The 22,445-nt window shown below is 42.6% G+C and overlaps 4 protein-coding genes across 8 annotated transcripts; 2 read left to right on the plus strand and 2 right to left on the minus strand.

The window, feature by feature from the left end:
- Nucleotides 1–106: 106 nt before the first annotated feature.
- On the minus strand, nucleotides 107–3,590 carry LOC311254850 (proline-rich transmembrane protein 3; the record flags this gene model as incomplete). Its single annotated transcript, XM_084348850.1, has 2 exons — nucleotides 107–3,014; nucleotides 3,149–3,590. 2 exons carry the CDS (start codon nucleotides 3,588–3,590, stop codon nucleotides 1,330–1,332), a joined length of 2,127 nt encoding a protein of 708 aa, XP_084204976.1. The 3' UTR covers nucleotides 107–1,329.
- Nucleotides 3,591–5,798: 2,208 nt separating this feature from the next.
- qrich1 (glutamine-rich 1) lies at nucleotides 5,799–13,178 on the plus strand. Of its 4 annotated transcripts, none has more exons than XM_084347890.1 (12): nucleotides 5,799–6,280; nucleotides 6,933–7,195; nucleotides 7,329–7,403; nucleotides 8,146–8,283; nucleotides 8,373–9,371; nucleotides 9,797–9,956; nucleotides 10,213–10,367; nucleotides 10,464–10,578; nucleotides 10,659–10,767; nucleotides 10,857–11,005; nucleotides 11,542–11,632; nucleotides 11,912–13,178. In XM_084347890.1, exons 2-12 carry the CDS (start codon nucleotides 6,944–6,946, stop codon nucleotides 12,099–12,101), a joined length of 2,433 nt encoding a protein of 810 aa, XP_084204016.1. In that variant the 5' UTR covers nucleotides 5,799–6,280; nucleotides 6,933–6,943; the 3' UTR covers nucleotides 12,102–13,178. The 4 variants fall into 4 exon arrangements, with proteins under 4 accessions (XP_084204016.1, XP_084204014.1, XP_084204015.1 ...); XM_084347888.1 differs by lacking the exon at nucleotides 5,799–6,280 and adding an exon at nucleotides 6,296–6,403; XM_084347889.1 differs by lacking the exon at nucleotides 5,799–6,280 and adding an exon at nucleotides 6,296–6,403 and having other exon boundaries at nucleotides 7,335–7,403.
- Nucleotides 13,179–13,723: 545 nt separating this feature from the next.
- rpusd4 (RNA pseudouridine synthase D4) lies at nucleotides 13,724–17,941 on the minus strand. The gene is made up of 6 exons (XM_084347904.1): nucleotides 17,432–17,941; nucleotides 16,071–16,278; nucleotides 15,866–15,959; nucleotides 15,610–15,760; nucleotides 15,403–15,500; nucleotides 13,724–13,927 (listed from the first exon to the last, which is right to left on the minus strand). Exons 1-6 carry the CDS (start codon nucleotides 17,838–17,840, stop codon nucleotides 13,730–13,732), a joined length of 1,158 nt encoding a protein of 385 aa, XP_084204030.1. The 5' UTR covers nucleotides 17,841–17,941; the 3' UTR covers nucleotides 13,724–13,729.
- Nucleotides 17,942–18,396: 455 nt separating this feature from the next.
- LOC311255033 (WD repeat-containing protein 82-like) lies at nucleotides 18,397–21,722 on the plus strand. Of its 2 annotated transcripts, XM_084349161.1 has the most exons (10): nucleotides 18,397–18,572; nucleotides 18,670–18,801; nucleotides 19,046–19,146; nucleotides 19,250–19,316; nucleotides 19,857–19,956; nucleotides 20,537–20,653; nucleotides 20,772–20,927; nucleotides 21,026–21,095; nucleotides 21,167–21,309; nucleotides 21,413–21,722. In XM_084349161.1, exons 2-10 carry the CDS (start codon nucleotides 18,788–18,790, stop codon nucleotides 21,443–21,445), a joined length of 801 nt encoding a protein of 266 aa, XP_084205287.1. In that variant the 5' UTR covers nucleotides 18,397–18,572; nucleotides 18,670–18,787; the 3' UTR covers nucleotides 21,446–21,722. The 2 variants fall into 2 exon arrangements, with proteins under 2 accessions (XP_084205287.1, XP_084205286.1); XM_084349160.1 differs by having other exon boundaries at nucleotides 18,397–18,801.
- The last annotated feature ends 723 nt before the right edge of the window (nucleotides 21,723–22,445 follow it).

A 22,445-nucleotide genomic window follows, 5' to 3' on the forward strand; every position in this document is an offset into this window, starting at 1 on the left:
TCTAACCAGTGACAACACTACAGATGCAACCAGGAGAGAGGTTTTGATTCAGATGATAGAAATATAACACTTACTGACTAAAACTGGTCTATCGTGCATACACAAATAAAACTGTCATATATATATATATTTTTTTTTTTTAAAATGGTGATAGTATCCACTATCAACATAGAAACACATAGACATTAAAGAGGTCATATTATGCTAATTTTCAGGTTCATACTTTTATTTGGGGGTCCTAGTAGAATAAGTTTACATACTTCAATTTTCAAAAAACACTTTATTTTTCTCATGTGGTGCATTGCTGCAGCATCCCTTTTTAACACTGTGTCTTAAACGCTCCGTTTCAGCTACAGAGTGAGACATCTCGCCTATGTTCAATCTTTGGTGAGAGTTGCACATGTGCATTACTTAGCAGGCAGGATGTAACCAATCAGAGGCAGAGTAGGGCGGGTCATGCCGAGGAGGGTAGTGTGATCTAAAATAACACCGCAACACAAATAAGTTACGTAAGTAAAGGCTCAACTCCAAACCAGGTGTTTCAGGCAGTGCAGGAGCAGTGTTTCCTGTGGGAGAGAGTAACTCCCTTTGCCGTGGATTTTTTTTACTTTGCAGACCTTTTACATGAACAAAAATGCTACATAACACAATAAAGGAAAAACATAACTGACCTCTCTAAAATATTTCAGAATATCCAGTGGAAGTCAAATCCGCATGAATAGATGAATGGTGCATGTATGTATGGATTTTTAGTTAAACATTCAAAAAATAATAAAATGTATCAACAGAATGTGACAAAATGCAAGTTTTGACTTTTTGTCAAATACGTCTATGTACTGTGCTAAGAGATAACTTGGCAGGTTAGTATGCTACCCAGCTACTCCCGGGTCGTAAAACCTCTGTCTCCCAGCAGTCCAAAGCTCCCTGCAAGCGGTTTAAACACAGACACTCCCCTGGTATTCCTGTTAGCTGCACGGCTAACTGAGCTAACAGTAGCTACAGTCATGGATGTAGAAGTTACTTTGCTGATATGCTGCCCCCATTAGTCGGGAGTATGAATTCAACAGGTGGTCATTCTTACATATTGCATCTTTAAGTAATTGGTTCAGTCATTCATTACCAGGTTTCACCCAAATCTTTTCCAAGACATACACGTCTTGACAGAAAAGGATTTTTGTGTAACACTGACTTATCGAGGGGCTATTGTGCTGAATTTGTGAAACTGGTAGCTTTCAATAAAAGCAGTTTTTACTTAGCTGACTTGTGAGAACATTACTGTCCAGATTGATTGTCCCATTTTACAAAGAGAGTAGGAAGCTTGTAGACAGCTTAGAGATCAGTGACGTCGTCCTCAGACCAGTCCAGCTGTTGCGTCACTGCTGGGAGTGCTGGATTAAGATCTTCTCTCTGATGCGCAGTAGCTGGAGACCAATCACCACCCTTATTATCAGAGGTAGCACTGGGTGACTGTATCGGCTCTTTAGCTTGAAAATGGTCTAACGATGGGCAAATAGACTCTGTATCCAGTGTCCACCTGTAACCAACAAAAGCTGGAGGGAATGCGGCTGTACCACCATCTCCGTCAGCGGTGTCTGTGCCCAGAGAGTGAGTCCAAGAGGGAGGTGGAGGTGTGAACAGACCTCCTGCTACAAGCTGTCCATGATGAAGGGCATTGTCAATGCTGCGCCTGAGGTTGATAGGAGACGGTGGCCGCATGTCAAATTCTATAAGTGAAAGAATACATTCGCGTTCACCAACTTTCTGCCACAGCACGGCGGCCTGAGAGTCGGAGCAGCTGATGCTAACAGCATCAGGCATGTATTCTGGTATAGTGGTGGATGTTGGATCATCGTATGGACACATGATGTTGTTGCTGCTGAAACCTGTTTTAGAGAGGTTACACATTACCCAGTTTTTTGGCATCAGGTCCTCCCAGGTTTTCTCTGATTTTCTGAGCGGCCCTTTCCGTATGCCGGCCGTGAGCCTGCGCCACAAGCTTGTCTCCTCCCCTCCTTTAAACAGCTCACTTCTGCTCTGCCCTAGATCACCCTTTGAAAAACTTCTAGATGGCATCCAGAAGATCCAGGAGCCCAGGACAAGCAGAGAGAACCCCCAAGCTAACTCAAGTATTCTTGCCCAGAACTGACTGAGCCACCAGCCCCAACCAAAGCGCCTCCAGTTCCCCAGCAGCCCATAAAGCCAGAGGAGACTATACATCTGAAGGCTGCAGCAGAGGACTCCGAGGAAGGCGCACACTGCTGTTACTCGCTTTCCACACTTTTCAATCCTCTGTGAGGGAGCCCACTGAGGTACGGACGACCTGAGGAAGGGATGTAGATTAGAACAAGACTTAGGGAGGATTCCCATGCAGAACGGGAGACCCCAGCAGAGAGAGAGGGTCTGTAGCATCAGAGGGAGAGCAGGGGAGAAAGTTGGAGACAAAAGGTCTGCTACAACTAACTGGGTGCAATGTAAAACAGCCAGCCCTCCAACCAACCACGTGTGCTGCAGCTTTAGTGGGAATAGCAATAAATTGAACTCTCTGAGTGTGACCAGAGCGAGGGCAACCTGCGCCCACAGAAGGAGCTGCAGGGGAACATTATGGAGCGCTGCCAGAGTAGCACGAGACAGGATCTGACGGGTCCCATAAGGATCGAGAAGAAGGAGGACGCCGCGCAGAGTACCACTCAGGATCAGAAGACCGTTTGCCAGAATCAGGGCGTCACAGAACGGACGAGGAAGAGTACATGCACCGGCCATTCCCACAACTGCCAGGACGGCCAACAGGATGAAAAGGCTGGCAGATCCAAAGACGTGAAGTTCCCAGGCAAATGCCAGGGTGCGCCTCATGTCGTCCCAGAGCAGATTGGTGCCATTAAAGTTTGGAAGGAAAACACAAGGACTGAGTCCGAGCACACAGGGGCCACCGGGTCCTGACTGGTTCTGGTTTGTCATGGAAGTAAAGACATTGGTTTGGACGGGCAGCTTCTGCCTGTCTTTACCTGAGAGCTGACCTGAGGGACAAAAAGAGGGAGAAAGGAAAGTCTTATTATTAATGCAGGGGGAGTCAATGAGGGAATTAAGAGCTGACAATATTTTGTATTCGACCTCTGTTTTGACTTCAATTAACCACCGCATGCTCACTTACCATCCAGAAAATCATCATTTACTGCGGATGCATGACTCTCTTTGAACTGTTCTTCAGACGTGACATGGCTGAGAGCTTCCTCTGAGATAATGTGCACACTGGACTGTGTATGTCCTGTAATTGAAGTATTAGCTCTGTCAGCTCCTTGGCCCTGAGCCCCTGAGTGGTGTAGACTAAGTGCTGGTTTTGTAGACCCAGAGCGCTTTTCACTGCCAGCTCTCCACGATGCTTTACTGTCAACACTCTGTCCGCTGCCCTCCACAGAGTCACTGCTGCTCACTGAATGGAAGATTAATTCACTGGACAAGCTGTCCGGGGCATTGTTGTTTCTGCTTATGCTCCGAGTCAGTGGGACTGAATCAGAGTCCAGTGAATGCAAAGTCTGAATGAGGCTTCCAAGTGAAGACAGACACACGATGAGGAGAAAAGATGAACTCCCCATTTTTGTTGAGATCCTAAACGCCTGTAGAACAACAAAGACAGAGAAGAAGAGTTGAAATATGTATAGGGTAGGCATTTCTGATCAGACTGACATGGACTACACAAACTTTATGTCGAGTAACACAAATTATCGGATAATTAATCTTGCGTTCAAATCCTATGAGAGACAATAACTCCCTGGTATAATCCCATGTGTTTGCACTCCCTACAGCACTGTGGAGGGTTTGTCTGAGCAAATATACAACACTGCTTGGCAGAAACATGGCACAGCTTGAGTCGGTCTGATCTGTGTTTGACCTTTGGGTCACAAATGTCAAGCTGCCACTTTAAATGATATACATGATATGAACAAACATGGATCATATATGACTAAAAAACACAATGGAACAGGTATTATGCACGATAATGTTATTTTTAGCATTGCACAAACATTTCTCACAGTGACCTGATTTCCCAATTGCCACCTCAGCTGATAAATTAGATGATAAATGAGTTTATCTGTTTGTTTCTTCTGTTTATATTTATTTTAACTCTTGAAACATCCTAGATTTAAAAATGCCTTGTTGAAAAGTTCACTCTTCGACTGTTAACAGTTATATTACAACACCGTCAAAAGTCAAAACATCCCATTGCTGAAACAATCTCTCCCAAAACATTAACCAAAGATTTTAAAATGCTCGATAAAGTCAGATTTACCTGTGATTCCTCGTGCTCTGCTTCCTTTCAGTGCGTCACGGGCAGCACTCTGTCTGTAGCTGCAGCACGAGTATATGCAACATCTGATTTCTGATGTAGCTACAGGAGGCACATCACAGCGAGGGTTGAACACAGTGGATTTACAGCACTGACATGCTCACAGCCATCTAGCCTTCGAAGCTGACGTCTTATTCCTAATACTGCACCGGCTGGTTACTTGGCAGCCTCCCATCTTTTTATTTCACCTGCAGAGACGAACCACAACATCAAGGAAAAACTCTGAGAATGTTTTGAATAAACACCATCCAGGCTTTTGTGCTCACATGCAGACTTTAAAAAAGAAAAAGAAAAGTGTTAAAAGTAGGCTATTAATCAAATCCCACACGCCTCGCCAGCTTGTTTCTACAACAGTTGTGTTAAGGTTAAGGTTAAATCCCTTCGCTAAAGGATTACATTAAGATTCTTACAGTAGTCACATGAAGTGATAATGTGTAGCCAACTAGACACGAGTGCCCTAGTACCGTTTCATGCCAACTCACCGTGTTATTGCTTTGAGGGCACATGCCATACATGACATCACACACGGACAGTAGATGATAAACATGCTGTATAAAATCCAAACTTGTCTTTTTGTATCATCTTCATCTTAAGATTTTTTTCTCTACCAAAATTATTTATGAATAAAGTATTAACATACATGTATAACTCCCACCACCACCTCCAGCAGAGAGCCCTCACAGAGTCCCAGTGTGCAGCGAGTGTGGGAATTAACTCTTCCCTCTCCAGTGTGCAGAGGCCACAGCCTATGCAGGCAGCACATCTGCGCTGGTCCACCTTAAGATGGACGAGAGGCAGTTTGTTGTGGGGAGAACAGGGGGAGGCCCTCAGCAGCACATGCCTGGCTCTTTAAGGCAGACTGGGGAAGTTAGGTTTTGTTAAAGGTACATGCATTCAAATGTGAAGCAGGCATCAGCAGAGCATCCTGGAGAGCATTTTGACACCGCTTCAGTTCATACAGAGTATGTGTTCAGTTTAAATGATCGAGCCTGGAGCCAGTCAGACAAAATAAGATGCGTTAACTGACTTTTCCCAGAGCTTTGAACCACATCCTACATGTATTGTGACCTACAGAGATCGCCATGAGGCCAATAAACAGCCAAATTGAGCAATAAATAAATAAATAAATAACTGAGGTGTACATTTGGGTTTCTTCTTCTTCTAGGGAATATAATGAATGCTTTTCAATCAGATCTTAATCAATCTATTTGGTTATATATGGCTGCACATTTCTCACTCCTGTTATTTCCCCTCTCTGCCTTCCAGTTCCAGTTTCCAAGAAAGTAAAGGGTATTTTAAAAATAATAGTTCATGTAGGCTGCAGGTAATGTTTCCAAAAATTACCCAATAATTTAACTTTATAAACCACATCTTGTTACCTGGTGTACATGGCACTACACGCTCATGCCTGTGTGTTGTCTCCATGTCCTCTCGCAGGGATGGAGCCCACATACATAACAGTGCTGGTGTGAGGATGGGAACTCTTGTGAGCGGAGCAGCGCGGCAGGCCGGTGCCTGACAGCAACCTGGAGAGGACTCGAGCTGTTTTCGGGGCCTATACTTCCGTCATTTTATATCTCACTGGATAAACACAGTGGAGGTGTTTTTTTTTCGGGTACCCGTGTGTAATACCGATCGTGTTTCAGTTGGATAATTAAATCAGCGCTTTGCTGGAGCTGGGGAACTTTGTTTTACCCCGAAGCCGTGTCTGGATGTGTGTCTCTGAAATAAGCAGACGTCAGACCTCGCCCGCTCGCCGCTGCTGTTACATTTTTATCGCAATCTAATCACAGCATTGTTTTCGGGATTACACTGCCGCTACATGCACTATGTAGCCAAGTGAACGGCATGCTGGTGGCTAGCTGTTAGACGTTTATCGGCTTTTTAGTTTTAAACACCGTGCCTTGGCGGAAAGGAGAGGATTTCGTTTTATTTAAGGTAGCATGACAGGATCCAGAGCCATCGAGCTAGCTAGCTAGCTTTAGCACAACGGTTAGCTAGCGTGTTGTTACTGCAATGGGTGGACTGTGGCTTTAATGTTTGTCGTCCGACGGGCAAAATGTGTGGCTAACTTGCATAATTTACAGTAGACATCACATTTGTGTACAACGGTGTTAAATACAACCAGCGGTTACTAGCTAACATATGGGCTGTGGCAACACAGTGCCTTGCTAACGTGAAGCTAGCATGCTAACCACGTAGACACTATTAGTAGACAGTGCTGAAAGTCAGCAAACATATTGACGGTGTCTTGAAACATTTAACCAACACTGTCTTCCAGAGTGTGATAATGTATACTCAGCAATGAGTTATATGTGACTATAATGTGAAAGTTAGCTGCTAGAAAAAAGTTGAAGCCTAGCACATTCATTGTATTACGAGCTAAAATGCACTTTGTCCTGTGTGCTTACAATGTTGTTTCAGCTTCCCTCTATTCAACCAGCAAGGGTTTAAATTACAATATTTAGCTAATATAATGAAAGAGAAAACGAAAGCCCCCTCTTTATTATATTATCCATTGTACATGTGTGTGCTTTCACTGCCCTGCATTGTAAATGTGATGTTTGTGAATGTCTTCTCTTGTTTCCAGGTCATTTGAGGATGAATGAGCAGGAGAGTGGGGTGGTCTCCTTTGATGAGTATGTGCGGCAGAAAGCCCGCACTGTGCCTCAGCACAGGATGAAGGAGTTCCTGGAGTCTCTCGCCAAGGGCCCAGAGGTGCTGCAGGAGTTCAGCCAACAGGGAGGGGCAGCGGCCACCACCACAGCCATGGTGTACCAGCAGCAGGGTACCAACTGCATCTACACAGACAGCACTGAGGTGGCTGGCTCTCTCCTGGAGCTGGCTTGTCCGGTAAGAACGGGTCCCTGTTTATCCCTGATCCCCCCTTTTTTTCCCTCCTCTTTTTATTTAGTCGTTGAATTATATTATGATGCGGTTAAATGTCAGGCAATCTGCTGTACTTCATTTATATGTTTTATGGCAGGTACAGGTGACCTCGTCAGACATTTCACCTCATCTGTCTGTGCATCAAGAGTCAGAACAGCAACTTCAAGTGCAGGTTAGTTTATACATGGGGGGGTAGACTGATTATTGGCCCTTGCCGATTATTGGGCCGATACTCAGTATTTTCAGATTATCGGTAAAAGTGATTTCTCTGTCAGATTGATGATAAAATGAACTAATTCAAAAATGTGCTACTTTGGTTCTGATGCAACATCCTCGTACACAATGTCCCGCCTACAACAATAGGGACTAAGCAGTGATGGTAGAAGGCCAGCTAAGGTGTCGTAGTAGTAAAAAACAACTATCACTAAGCAACATTTAACTCGCACAACGTCTGTTACTACCATCTAACACTTTTGACGTTCTTCTACAGCAAACCAGGCCTTCTCCCACAGTAGACCGTTGTGCTACAGTGTCAGGATGTGTCGCGACAGAATCGTGCATGTGCAGTGTGGAGCTTTTTGTTCTCGAACGCTGTAGCCATCCCCTCAAGCGTTGCTGCTTAGAGTCCCTAATATCTGATTGGTAACACGTCACCATTAATAGCCAATAAACACTGAATAATCTGAAACTGCAAAGCAACTAGTAACTAATTGTATCAAATAAATGTAGTGGAGAGGAAGTATAACGTATCAGAAACTTAAAATACTTAAGTACTTCAAATTTGTACTTAAGAACCGTATTTGTCGACCCGTAGTTTATATACCTGACATCAGATAGGATTTCAGACCTAGGAGGTTTGTATGATGAGGCCCCTTGCTCTGTATTTACTTTTTCATTCTCTACCTCTGTGCCAGGTTCAGATTGAGGAGCAGCATGGCCAAGCAGTTGGCCAGGTTCTTCAGGTGGCCTCCCCCTCTCAGCAGGACCTGCAGGGAATCTCAGCAGCCCACCTCGTCCAGCAGGGAGAGCTCACAGAGGAGCAGCAGCAGCAGGTACGAGATGTATTTAAACAGTTACACATATCAAGTGCATCTATGTGACGCACTGTTGTTGGTTTGTGACTGTCGGCTGTGTTCCACAGATTCAGGCGCAGTTGGTTGCAGCTGTAGCTGGAGGTCAACAGATCCAGTTGTCAAGTGGCCAACAAATTCAGTTACAAGGAACACAGCATATTCAGCTGCCAGGGGGCCAGCAAATTCAACTTCAGGCTGGCCAACACATACAACTACAAGGTGGCCAACAGATTCAACTACAAGGTGGCCAACAGATTCAACTACAAGGTGGCCAACAGATTCAACAAATCCAACTACAGGGTGGCCAGCAGATTCAGTTACAGGGTGGTCAGCAGATACAACTACAGGGTGGCCAGCAGATTCAACTACAGGGTGGCCACCAAATTCAGCTACAGGGTGGCCAGCAGATTCAACTACCAGGGGGCCAACAGATCCAGATTCAGACCATAGAAGCCATGTCTCCTTCACAGCAACAGGACTCTCTCAGAGAGGCAGAGAGGAGGTCCGCCACTGTTCTGCAACCTGCCAAGAAGCGTAAGGTGGATGTCCCTCTCGCTGTGTCGTATGCCGTTCCACAGGGCCAGCAGGTGGCCACAGTTCTAGCCATCCCTCAAGGGCAGCAGCAAAGCTACGTGTCCCTACGACCAGATTTGCTCACTGTTGACAGCGCTCAACTGTACAGTACTACAGGAACAATCACAGGTCCCACAGGTGAGACTTGGACCATCCCTGTGTACTCCACTCCACAGCAGCAGGGTGTAACTCACATTGCCATACCACAGGAGACATACAGCACAGTGCAGGTTACCACGGCCAACGGTAAGGACAGACTGTCCCCCAGCTCCTCGTCCAGGTCTATAGACGTGCAGTCGGCCTCCGCTGGGACACAGGAGGAAATAGTACAGACGCTGTTCCCAGCGCAGTTCATGAACGGGAACATTCACATCCCTGTGGCAGTGCAGACTGTAGGAGGGACTTACAACACCACACAGTCTGTACACATATGGGACCCAAATCAACAGCAGGGCCAAGGAGAAGAGGGACAAGAACAGCAGCTCCATCTGCAGGTTCGACCTGACTTTGCCTTATAGCTACACAGTAGAAATAGATCAGTATGTTTAGCGCTGAATTTGTCCAATGCTTTGTACCCCGTTTCTCCATAGTTCAATGTATAAAATGGATGAAGAATTAATCTTGAAGAGATTAATGAGAATATATTAATGAGAGAAATTGGAAGAAGAAGAATAATACCTGAAATCCACCAATTTCTACCAAATCTTCCAAAAAAATCTTCCAATAGTGATTGAAAACATGCAAATACATCTTCGTGTTAGAGCTGGAGAAGCTTTCTGTTTTGTTTTTTTCTGTCTTTAAAACTTAATTATACCATTATCTAGCTGCATTATCATCATTGAATTAATATGCATTTTATCTTCGCTTCCCTCTTTCCAAGAAAGCATAACTTTGGCCTTTTTGTTTTTGTCTTGTGCAGGGTCACATAGAGACGGAGGCTCATGCTGAACCTCCTGCAGAGATTCTGGTTCCCGTCTGTCTGAAGCCGGAGGAAGGCCTCGAGGTCTGGCGCCTTTGGGCGCAGCGAAAAAATGCGGAGATGAATAAGCAGGAAAAGACGAAGCTTGCACCTATAGGACGTAAGTCAACAAATAGATGTTTGAACCAAAGTTATTATGGTAAATAAAAACTAAATCAGAATCAGAATACTTTATTTATCCCCGGGGGGAAATTGTTTTGAACTTAAACTTAAAATTTAAACTTGGTGTGATTCCTGGTGTCAGCTGTTTATGTAGTAACATTGACTAACTTTTATTGTGCTTGAAACTAAGAAATAAGCAAGTAAACTTTATAGCACAAATAATATTTCTCTCATCTCTCTGTTGCTGCGTCCAGGTCGTCAGCCGCTGCGCTTTCAAGAAGACTTGTTGTCCAGCGCCGTAGCCGAGCTGAACTTGGGTCTTTCCCTGATGACTCAGGAGGCACGAGGATCAGAGGAGGAACAATTTGCATCCGATGTTCTATATTATGTTTTCTTGTGTATACAAAAGGTCAGTATCCACATCCTTTAACTGTGTACCATGCCAAAAGGCTTTAAGCTTCTAAGTTACTGTAAGGATTAACATGTATGTTTTTTCTCTTTGTAGTATCTCTGTGAAAATGGACGTGTGGATGATATTTTCTCTGATCCGTATTACACACGTTTTTGTGGGTGTTTACACAAAATCCTGGAGGGTTGGAAACCCAGTGTCCATCCTTTAGGTAAGAAGTGATCGACATTTACAGTTGAATTTAGCTGTTTAATTAAAAAAAACGTAACACATTGTGTGTTGTCATCTTAGGTTATGTCATTCCAAGTCACGTGACAGAGGAGATGCTGTGGGAGTGTAAACAGCTTGGTGCACATTCACCATCCACATTGCTCACAACTCTAATGTATTTCAACACTAAGTGAGTAACCACTTCTCAGGATGACCTGAATCTGTTCTCTTCAATAACAACATCTTTGAGATATATTTTAAATGTATCTTTTATCACAGGCATTTCCGCCTGACGACACCTGAACAGCACCTGAAAGTGGCTTTCACAAAGGTCCTGAGGCACACGAGGAAGAACCCTGCGAATGCCAAGGACAAAGCCACCAGTATACGCCTTCTTAAAGGACAAGGTGCACACGGCGGACAGAAAGGTGCTCAATACATTTGGTCACACTACATGACTTTTGAAGTCTTCAGATGGTTGATCTGTTCACACTACATGGTCTCACAGTCTTGCACACAACAAGATAACACACGAGACGTGACATGGGATTGACCAAGCAGTCCGTGTTGTTTGTGCACTGATTTACAGCGGTTAAACGAGGGATAAAAAGAAAAGAATATGCGTGGGAAAACGGGTTAGGTGCACGGACAGCAAGGATTAGTTTTGCAATGAAAATGTATAACTGCCTGCTTGTATTGTGGTTAAGTGAGGACAACACGGTAACAAATACTGACAAGCTGTCGGCAAGCTCCTGGATCCCGTCTTTTATCCTTTCACACTTGGCGGTCATTGTTCACGGGTGCGCGCACTGATTTGCCTCTGATCTGCGATTTCCAAAAACTGTCAGTAAGTAGGAGATCAGGGCCAAAATGTAGTGTGAACGTGGCTTTCATTCTCATGTTTAAGTCTTGCTATGAATCACAGCCTTTGACGGCAGAATTTTCTGTGTGACGTCTGTTTCAGGAACTGATGAAATGTTTGAAGAGCAGATCGAGGATCCTGAAAATCCTCTTCGCTGCCCCATCAAACTTTATGACTTTTATCTCTTCAAATGGTGAGTTACACTCCATCACATAAATCCAAGGGTATTGAATTTCATTCTTCTATTGAATTTGATATTGAATTCTACTGTAAAACATATAGGATATAATTAATACAGTGTTTGTTCAACCAAACAAACCCTGTTCTCAATCCATTGTAACTGATCATAATAATTGTGATACTGTGATATTTTCTGAGTGTCCTGTACAGTGAAGTCTCATACTGTTGCAACCCTGATAAATCCTGTGTAATTGGATAATTCTTCTGACATAACTTCTTCTTCCTTCTCCAGCCCTCAGAGCGTTAAGGGACGCAACGATGCGTATTACATGACTCCGGAGCCCGTCGTCGCGCCCAACAGCCCAATGTGGTACTCATCTCAGCCCCTCACAAGTCAGCAGGTGGAGCACATGCTGACCCGCATCATCGTGGTCCGAGAGATTCAGGAGATCATCGGCGCAGGTCCAGACATCATGAGCTAAAGTGAGAGGACTGACTGGACCGATGGGAACTCGTTCTGTTGACTATGCAGTATCCATCCGGACTCTAAAAACCTCAATGACCATCTCAAATCAAATGAAGCAACTTCTGAAACAATCATCATCTCTCTCTGAGGAGTGTCTCATTACAGCAAAGATTTTTTTTCTCTTCTTACATTTTCTGTTTTCATCTGATGTGGTGGGCTGTTCTTTCTCTTGACTACCTTTGTAAGCCATTGCCTCTGTGACCTGAACTGGACTGTAGGGGAGGCTTTGGTCTCACCACTGCTGGACTGTGATTGACCTCCTGGGCCACAGCTCACCACAGGTGGTAGATATTCCTGTCAGTCTTATCAATATATGAGGATATTTAACCCTTCACTACTTAACCTCACAGACCTTTAACCACCTCTTACTTCTCTTCAGGCCAGAGAGTCCCATTATGATACGTCACATCTTACTGGACAATTACAGGGACCACTTCCCACCACTTTGTTTTGTATACAGACTGCATTTTGGATCATTTATCGATTTGTTCAAAGCTGAAGAACTTGTGCCTGTTTTTCAAAAAACGACGTCATAATTTATGCTTGTGGATCAACGAGTGAGCCGAACCTCAGATATTCACAAGGTCAAGTGCTATATTGTAGTCGTTCAGGAGATTGGAAACATATTTCTCAGGTCAAAGCTAGTGATTGAAACACCCATCAAGGATATTTGCCAACGTACTCCTGTATGTATAGTAGGTTATTAAACAGGATCTGCAGATGGAAACATCTTTCGTTCAGCTAACACAATATTAATCCTTGTATCAAAAGTCATGTCAAGCAATTCGAAAAAATGACAAGTATTTAGCGCTGTGTTGTCTGTGAAAATGTTGACATTTGAGATAAGGATTAGTTGTTGGCCTTCTCAAAATGATTTGTGTCACCAACAGCATCCATTAGCCTAGTGGTGCCTCCCTTGAAATGACATGTACATTTGATTTGAACTGCATTGAAAGAAATAGTTGTGATAAAGTTCTGCTTCTTTTGTTTATTACTAAAAATGAGTTGTATAGCACTGTACAGTCATTTCCCACACAGTCTCTTCTGTTTCATCATTTTGCAAAACCTCACAACAAGCCAACTTTGTATAACTCCATATCTCATTTGACTTAAATCATACACGTTACGGACCAACCGATCCTCTATTTTTCGGGCCGATGCCAATTTTGGGGAGTGAAAAAACTCCAATAACGATATATCAGCCGATACACACATTATACACACATTATAGCAATAATCCCTCGTGTCGTCATCAAACACACAAATTAATGGAGGCAGGAGATTTTACAGTTTAACAAACTTTATTGTCCAAAATAACATCAGCGCACTTAAACAAGAAACTTCACTGAGAATTTAATAATTATAAATTATCCCAAGCATGTTTTTCTACATTGTGTTCTGGAAAATGGAAACTATAGTGCATATCAGGCAACTCATACACTGGTACCAGTGTATCTGTGATAATCCAATATCGGATGATAATATCTGATATATTAGTTGGATTCTACACTTTTCCCTCATGTAGCAGTCTAAAATCTTCACAAACTGAAGAAATTAACAAAAGAAGAAAAGAAGATATGATCTTCAGTCCTTTTTATTAGGAAGAGTTAACTGCAGTCTGTTCAACGTTTGCAAGAAGTATTTCGGGAGGGGGCATGACACGCTAATGTCTGCTTGACTGGTTCCTGGCAGTGTGAGCTGTTGAGCGAGCAGATGAAGTGGAAGATACCGGATCTTGCTCTGTTCCAGTCCAAGCTTTCCAAGAACACGGTCCGATAATTTCTGTGTGGCAGAATGAAGAAATTGGTGATTTTATTTATAAAACGGAAAGAAAAACAGAAACTGAGCTCTTGCAGAAATGCCGGCCCTCCTGTCTCACTTGTTTTATTAATATACCCAAATGCAAACAAGCAAAACTCTATTTCCACTTTTGAGGTGTTTGTAGATTGTTTCTAAATTGAAGTAGATTTTTAAAAAAAGGCACTGTTTGTTATGTCTGTGCAGTAGGTTTTAGGATCAGTAACACTAAGACACATAATGACATTGTTTGCTATGTGGGAGGGAGATGAAGTACAGTATGAGATGCTTGTTGGCTCAGGCAGTTAGGGTTAAGTTACCCCCTAGTGTGACAGTTAACATTACAATACATTTAAAAAGGACATATTTGGAAAACAAAGAATCAAACCAGCTGCTGTTGAGTGGATCTGTAACAGCATAAAAACACAAACGACAGCTAATATCCGATCTGATAAATCCTGGTTTCAGCTGCACTACCTCAACTGTTGAATCAGTGTCTTAATCCCTATTCACACGGGACTAGTATCACCTCAGGCCCTGTAGTATTTTGTAATAACTGGAGGATGTCTGATCTTAATCCGTCATATTATCTACCATATTTCGCCAAACACAGAGGTCATGTGATAATTAGTCTGATGTGAATTGAGGTTGTATTTCTTTTTAAACATCTGTCAACTGAGCAAGTAAAAAATGTATCGCATACCATTACAATGAATGAATTAATGAATATTTAATATTTGTGTCTAGTCATTTACCTACGGAAGCCCTAAAGGGCCATGCATTCATACATTTTATTTCCTCCGTTTTCCCGTGGGTTAGGGTTAGGGTTAGCCCGGGACCTCGAAGCTGGTCAGCTATGTAGTTAACGAAGACATCAGGCTCACTTAGATTGCGCCGCCGGTATAGCTGAAGCCTTGCTAACCGTCTTTTTAGATTACGGACACTAATGTGTATATTATCTGTAATAGCAAGGCATAATGCTATTTCAGCCTGTGTCAGGCCTTGATTGAAAAGATATGTAACGCGGTGATCGATATGCTCCTGCTCCTCTGACATTGCTACAGTTGTTATTTCGAAGATAATATCTCGAGAAAACAAATGAAATTAACTTATCACGGGAAAACAGAGGAAATAAAGTGTATGAATGCATGGCCCTTTAGGGCTTCTGTATTTACATGACCCATCCCTCATGGAATTATTCAGACACACTAAATTACAATAAATCAAAGATTCCAGCGTGTTAACCCTCCTTCATCTAGTAGCACAATACATCGGCATCGCAACAGAGACGTCATCCAACTCAGTAGACCTCCACCAAATAAAATCATTCCAGGGGTTAACACAAACACAGCACCCCGAGCACAAGACACGTTACAAATTGAAAAAGATTGGCATACTAGTAGCCAGTTTTTAAGGCTTGTGCTGCTATTTTACTCATGTACCTATATTTAATAATTTACCTGGGGGGCCAGTTTGTTCCAGTGGGAATATTTGTGGTCACCTACAATGGGGCACCCGAGAGCAAATGCCATGTGAACCCTCATCTGGTGCTTCACTCCTGTGGACGCGAGAGCAGACAAGTAGAATATGTGTCCAGTCCTCTTAAAATCAGATTTAACAAACTGATTTGTGAGTCATTTCCTGTGACAAAAAAAGGACAGTCTCACCAGTACAAGGCTGGAGCTCCACAAGGCTGCAACCATTGCTGCTGTCCAGGACTCTGTACTTGGTCACTGCAGGATGGGCCTGCCGATGGGCACGCACTTTGGTCACACCGTCGCCTGCATCATTCATTTTGAAAATAGGACTTAGAGCCATCTGGAATTTTAAAAAAAAAGAAGTTATGAGATTGGAGAAACTATACGAACAGTCTTATAGTAACACCTAAATACTACGGTCTTAAAACCACAGAAGAAGAAACACCTTGAAGTGTGGCTGTGAGCCTGTGACCTGTCGCTCTATGATGGGGATGTCAATCACTCCTTCTGATGGAACAGGTACACCAGCTGTGACGACCCTGAGGAGGGAAATTGAATACATGGATATTAATTGTAGCGTGTAACGTGGTGATAAGGATGCATGATCTTCTTTCAACGCCATCGTCTACTGTCCCTGTACCACGCCTTACCAGTACTTTCTCTGAACTTGGTTATTTCTGTGAAGGTTGAGTATGTGCTCCACTACTTCTTCCCTCCTGGCCAGCAGGAGAGCTCCTGTCGTTTCCTTCTCCAGTCCCAGACAGGGGAGCAGCTGAGAATCAGACTTCATCTTCATCCCATCCATCATTTTAGAGAGAACAGGAAGCACCGAGGAGATGGACATGACCCCAGAGTCATCTGAGAGACAGCAACAGCAAATGTGTTCAGATGCAGGTAATCCAGCATATTCTGACATTTCTGACCATTAATGTCCAATAATGTTATTTTTCTCACTGTAGTACTGCAGCCTGTTCGAATACGACAATGTACTTAGTTACTGTCATTGGAATAGAGCCCTGCTAATAAATCAGCAGACTCATTTTATTGGCCAATATTCGTAAATCATCTGCACATTCAGTATGTTGGCACTGTAAAAAGAAAGTAAGGTCTGCCATCCAAGACTTTGTTTCAGTGTCCATTAACAAATACAGAAAAATGTCCATCACAATTCCCCACAGTCAAAAGGTCACAATTTAAAATCGCCTGTTTTGTCCAACCAAGAGTCTGAAAGACAAAGATATTGAATTTCCACTAAACCGATGAAGCTGAAACAGTTGAGTGATCGACAGAATGTTCATCAGCAACAATTTTAACAATTAATCCTCAGAAGTTAATTAATCAAATATTTGCTGCCATCAACTTATCAAATGTGTGGATTTGCTGTTTTCCTGTGTTTTTTAAGACCTAATCTTAAGACAAAAACCAAATATTTATTTTATAAAGGGTGATATTCAATGTTTACAACAGTCTTTCTGCTGTACTCTTCATGTTATAAATATATTTTTACAATAGAGATAACATTTTTATGTCCTCAGTGTTGTTTCAGTTGTTTCTCATGGTATTGAAAATGGATATTTTCAAGATACTGAATCGAAGTTAGACATTTCATTATTGTGACAACACTAGTTGAATATCTGTCTTGTGGACTGTTGGTTGGACAAACTACGACATTTGGGTCTCGGAGCTTGTGATGGGCTTTTTCTTAAACATTTAATTGATCAATTTCATTAAAAAAAAAAGACAGATCAACTTAAAAACTATCGTCAGATGTGGACCTAAACCAAGAAATAAGGAAATACTTCACATTGATGAAACTGGAACCAGAGTATAGCATTTTTACTTGAATCAACTAATTGATTAATGACCTAACCACCTAAAGAAATGACCAAACATTAGGCCCAATTATCTTTACTAACAATATTCAACACATCCTTCTCTGTTGAACTGTAACTCAAAAGTGAATCAGTGTAATCAGTTGACTGTCTTCAGTCAGCTTGTCCTGTTGGTTTACCTCTGACAGGAACACCATAGGGTTTATTGATGACAACTACATCTTTATCCTGGTACAGCACGCTTCGGTGCAGGTGTTTGGCCAGCACGTTAGGATGGACGTTTTGCAGCTGCAGACTGAACCGCTTCAGCTCCGTCACCCTCTTCTGCTGAGCGGACACCGGAGGCTCTGCCGCCGCTGGCTTCTCCCCCTCCTGCCGGACCTTCCGGGCCAGGTCGATGGCTCTCAGCCGGGGTTTCTCTCCCGTGTCGGTGCCCGGAGCTTGTTTGTGTGCGGTGGACTGACTCCTGCTGAGGGACGCTGCTGTCCCCGGGCCCCGGCGGCAGTGTGTCCGCTGTCTGACCCGAGAGAAGACGGTGTTCAGGCCGGCGCTCCAGTCACTACAAACTAGTCTCCTACAGCCGTTCATTGTGGTGTGTCTGATAGTTCATATCGACTCGGATACATAAAAACAAACGGTAGAGGACGCATGGTCGCCATTTAACTACTTCCGGGGCCGCACCTTTCAGAGTAAAATGTACGCGCTCTATTTCAACACAACTATTAAAGCGTCAAAATACAATAATCGAAATAATCTGAAGGTTTAATAGTGGTTTTGGTGAAACATACACGCTTTTAGTCAAATAAGTTTTTAATAAGCCATTTTCGGTTGGTTTGTGTTTTATTAAACATGACAAAACATTTGCAAACACATGACATTTTTGTCAAACCGCTTCAAAAATTACGCTTTGACAAACAATAAGGCAGACAAAATAAATCTGACCATCAAAACCAGTTGTGTACAACAAAACAGAGGAACTATCCGTGTAGCAACAGCTTCCGGTGGTGGTGTGTCGTAATTTCCGTTTTCTAACAGTAGGTATGCTCGATTGTGTTACCGTCACTGCCCTGATTGTTAAAGCTACCGAATGTAATGCTGATTGGGAAACACCGCCCACCCGGTCGATGATGAGAGGAAAACCGAGTGTATCATTGTCACTCCAAGTTCCTCCATGGTCGCTTTTGTAAATAACACACCACTTTGGGTTTTATTGTCGATTTTTCTGAAAATGTGAGCTTTTATCTCTCACCGGGGATCACACATGATATCGCTCATGCTTTGACTCGCAGGCTTCATTGAACCATACACAAAGAGGGGCTGGTGAGGACAAGAGGAGGGCAGCCTTTCAGTTTTTATTTATTTGCATGACAAATAAAGTCGCTGCAGACATGAAGCTCACAGACGGCGTGTTACGAAGTTTCAGGGTTGCCAGAACATATCGAGAAACTGCCGAGAAAGTCAACTGTGTGGACTTCAGCCCAGATGGCGAAAATGCAGTGTCAAGCAGCGACGACGACTGCATTGTGTTATATGACATGCGAGAGGGAAGGTAAGTGGCCACTACTATAACATTAAATACCTGTGTAATTAACTTTATGACTAAACTCACACTGCAGTGCCTTTATGCTTCACATGTGTGAAAATAATGAGCAATTTCCACACTTTTTCCAGTATATTGGAATGATTTGATCCATATTAAGTGTTTATTAACACAACACCTCAGGTGTAACATTGTCATTGTGGTTCATAGGGTGGTCAAATGGTTTACAGGTTTGTTTTCTGTCCTTTTGTAGACATAAAAGGACCCTGTTCAGCAAGAAGTATGGAGTAGACCTCATCCGCTACACACACGGAGATTCACACACAGTGGTCTACAGCTCCAACAAGCAAGATGGTAATACTTCAGTCCCGCCAGTCAAACCCAAACAAGACATAAAATACAAGTTTTATTTTATTTTTTAAAACTAAATTGTAAATATATATATTTTGTCTTGTAGATACCATCCGATACCTGTCACTCACTGACAACAAGTTCATCAGGTATTTCCCAGGTCACACTGCAAGGTGAGTAAACGCACCCACATGGACCCGTGTTGTTCATTTAAACCCTTAAAGTGCCCAAGAAGCTATGAAGAGAACAAAATATACACAACCCCCTGGCAGGTGCTTGCTGGATTGTGAAACACCAACATAGTTAACACTTTCTTATTCTCTAACTATTCCCTAAATTGTTTACTGGAGAGTATTTCAAGCCCAGTTTCCCTACAATTAAATTAAATGAGGAAGCTACAACTTGCTTTCTTATTAAGTTGAATTCCATCAAAATGGTCACAAAAGTACATTTTTATAATATCTTCATCTTTGACATTAAGTAGGTACTCTAATCCATCCATTATCCATACCTTAGCTAATATCTTATCCTAATATGCTAATACAAATATAAAAACAAATATAATCATATTTACAGTCAATGAAAGAATATTTCTCTTCTCACCATTTGTCTTATCTGCTCTTTTTTTGTCTTTTATAACTTCATCTAAACTGATGGCGTTTTCCTTCATGGTTAAAGTTAATTTGTTTAATGTGACTCCTTTTTTTCTGCAGAGTCATCGCTCTCTCCATGTCACCAGTGGACGACACGTTCATCTCAGGCTCGTTGGATAAGACGATCCGGATCTGGGACCTGCGCTCTCAGAACTGTCAAGTGAGTAGTCTGTGACATGACACTTCCTCTGTTCTCTGGAGGCAGCTACTCAAATGTGCAATTACATGTGCTGCTGTAACTGTTAGTGCTTTAGACCAGGACCTCCCAGATTACTGCACGCTACTGATCAGTAATTACCAAATCCCCTATTTAATACTTTTTCTATTATAAACATTTGTCCTGTGTCCACTGGGTGTCACCAGACCTGCTTTAGGAACCACTGCATCACAGACCACCACACAGAAGCTCAAACGCAACACTGTAAAATATTATCCTACAAACAAACACTAAATGGAAAGAGAGAAATCAAAATGAACAATGCATGACACAAAAACTGGACATGAAAGGTCCTTTTTAATGTTCTTTTCCAGGTTGTTACTTTTATTTTCGGCGTGTACCAGAAAATTGCTCTATACTTTAAAGGGGCTCTGCTGAACTTCTGTGTTGTGTTGGAAGCCGGTTGTTAGTTTATGTTAACGGACTCCATATCTTAACTAAAATATGGAGGTTAAGTCCAGACTTCCTGTTGCAACCTGTCACTCCTTCTCTTTGGATTTATGTGTGTGTTTTTGTGTTTCAGGGTTTGACTAATCCTCTGGGGAAGCCTGTGTGTTCCTTTGACCCTGAGGGGCTGATATTTGCTGCAGGCGTGGAATCACAAGCCATTAAGTTATACGACCTCCGTGCTTTTGACAAGGTAAAATGCAAATTGGTGTGTGCACTTGTATTCATGGTGGAGTCAACCTTCTTGCACCTGCTTTAGTGTTTTCTCTCTTATACTGGATCTATAATGCATTTAATGTTTTTGTGAAAAGGGTCCCTTTGCCTCCTTCGAGTCGAGGTTTAATCGTGTCTGTGACTGGACTGGACTCAAATTCAGCAACGACGGTAAACAGATTCTCATCACCACCAATGGAGGGATGATTCGCATCCTGAATGCTTTCAGCGGATCAGTGCTGCACACTTTTTCTGTAAGAGACAAACACATCGCCTAAAACCTGCTGAATTACATCCATCTGTATATTTGTGTAATCACTTGAAGGTGTTTCTTGTCTTTGCTGATTTTAAGGGCTACAACAACAGTAAAGGGATCTCCCTGGAGGCCTGCTTCACTCCCGACTCACAGTTTGTCATGATAGGTGAGCCTATAGACGTCTATATTTTTGTTTCTTCCTGTAAGATCTGTGTTAAAATATGTCCTGTTGTGCAGGCTCAGAGGACGGGAGAGTCCACGTTTGGAGCACTGAGAGTGGGATGAAGGTGGCTGTGCTGGACGGGAAACATCCAGGACCCATCAACACTCTGCAGTTTAACCCCAGATACATGACGTTTGCCAGTGCCTGCACCAACATGGTGAGAACAAACGTATCACACAGATGTCTCATGTACAGTCGGTGCTATTGGACAAACTGCTGTCAACAGAGTGCTCATTCATAATTTCTTCTTCTCTTAACAGACGTTTTGGCTCCCGTGTGTTGAGGACTCGTAGAGGGATGTTGGTTCCTTCAAGTGTTCGTGGAACCAGTAGATCATGTTTTTTTATACATACCTTACCTTCAGTGTTTTTAAACACAAGTGTTGATGCAGCTGTGAAAGCACACATACCTCCTGTTAAAAGTGTTTGATTATGCATTTCAGGTACATCACAGTCTGTTAATGTTTTTACCTTGTATCTTGATATTTAATGTTTCATTTGACTGATTAATAATCAGTGTTTTTACCGTGTAAATATTTAATAATAAACATTTTTTAGACATCTTTTTAAACACCTTACACCCTTTTTGTCATCATACATCAGATAAATCTTGATATGCAGCACAAGGTCTCGGATGCCTCCATGACAGCGATAGTTGTGGCCAGAGGCATTAAGACACGATGTCTCAAGAACGCCTTGAAGGAATTTCTTCAAATTTGGCTGAAATGTCCTCGTGGACTCAAGGATGAACTGATTAGATTTTGCCTTTTAAAACAGGATTTAAAAAAAAAACTTTAACAGAAAAGCAAAAGCCGGAAACTCTTGGAAGTCAAGCTAAACACAAGGAAGACCGTGTTTGTTGTAGGCACAAAACAAACAAGTTTCCGTAAAAGCTGTCATCAGCGCTGATGATGGTTTCCAGCTGAATGCTTTTGCAGCTTTATACAGTACCAATAAATGGGACACATTTTTACAATTTCTTGAATACAAACTGACACTAACACACTTCCACATGTCTTTTATTCCACATGAATAAGTGGAGCCGTAAACACAGTGAATAATACAGAGTCTTTATAAATGTGTCTTTTATAGATAATTACAGGATTAGTGTATCGGTGGTTTTCACAACAATGAAGCTTACACAAGCTCACTTAACAGAAGCACACGCAAGTTGACTCTGTCTGTAAACCAATCTGTGAACACACATCCGAGCGTGAGAGAAACGCAGGCAGTTTTAATCAAATTGATGAATGGGTGTTTGTCTTGTCCTTTTTTACTGTGCACATAAAGTGTG

The sequence above is a fragment of the Pagrus pagrus genome, assembly GCF_965226575.1.
Source record: "Pagrus pagrus genome assembly, chromosome: 3".
NCBI classification, from domain to species: Eukaryota; Metazoa; Chordata; class Actinopteri; order Spariformes; family Sparidae; genus Pagrus; species Pagrus pagrus.

Excerpts from the sequence above, each read along its gene's own strand:
- qrich1 (XM_084347888.1), top strand. The coding sequence starts at position 6,379 with ATGTTTGTCGTCCGACGGGCAAAAT. Across the intron at positions 7,196-7,328 it reads TCCTGGAGCTGGCTTGTCCG|GTACAGGTGACCTCGTCAGA; the intron begins GTAAGAACGGGT and ends GTTTTATGGCAG. Across the intron at positions 7,404-8,145 it reads AACAGCAACTTCAAGTGCAG|GTTCAGATTGAGGAGCAGCA; the intron begins GTTAGTTTATAC and ends CCTCTGTGCCAG.
- LOC311255033 (XM_084349160.1), top strand. The coding sequence starts at position 18,617 with ATGACAAATAAAGTCGCTGCAGACATGAAGCTCACAGACGGCGTGTTA. Across the intron at positions 19,957-20,536 it reads TGCGCTCTCAGAACTGTCAA|GGTTTGACTAATCCTCTGGG; the intron begins GTGAGTAGTCTG and ends TTTGTGTTTCAG. Across the intron at positions 21,310-21,412 it reads CCAGTGCCTGCACCAACATG|ACGTTTTGGCTCCCGTGTGT; the intron begins GTGAGAACAAAC and ends TTCTCTTAACAG.
- rpusd4 (XM_084347904.1), bottom strand. The coding sequence starts at position 17,840 with ATGAACGGCTGTAGGAGACTAGTTTGTAGTGACTGGAGCGCCGGCCTG. Across the intron at positions 16,279-17,431 it reads CTATGGTGTTCCTGTCAGAG|ATGACTCTGGGGTCATGTCC; the intron begins GTAAACCAACAG and ends GCTGTCTCTCAG. Across the intron at positions 15,960-16,070 it reads CAAGTTCAGAGAAAGTACTG|GGTCGTCACAGCTGGTGTAC; the intron begins GTAAGGCGTGGT and ends TTCCCTCCTCAG.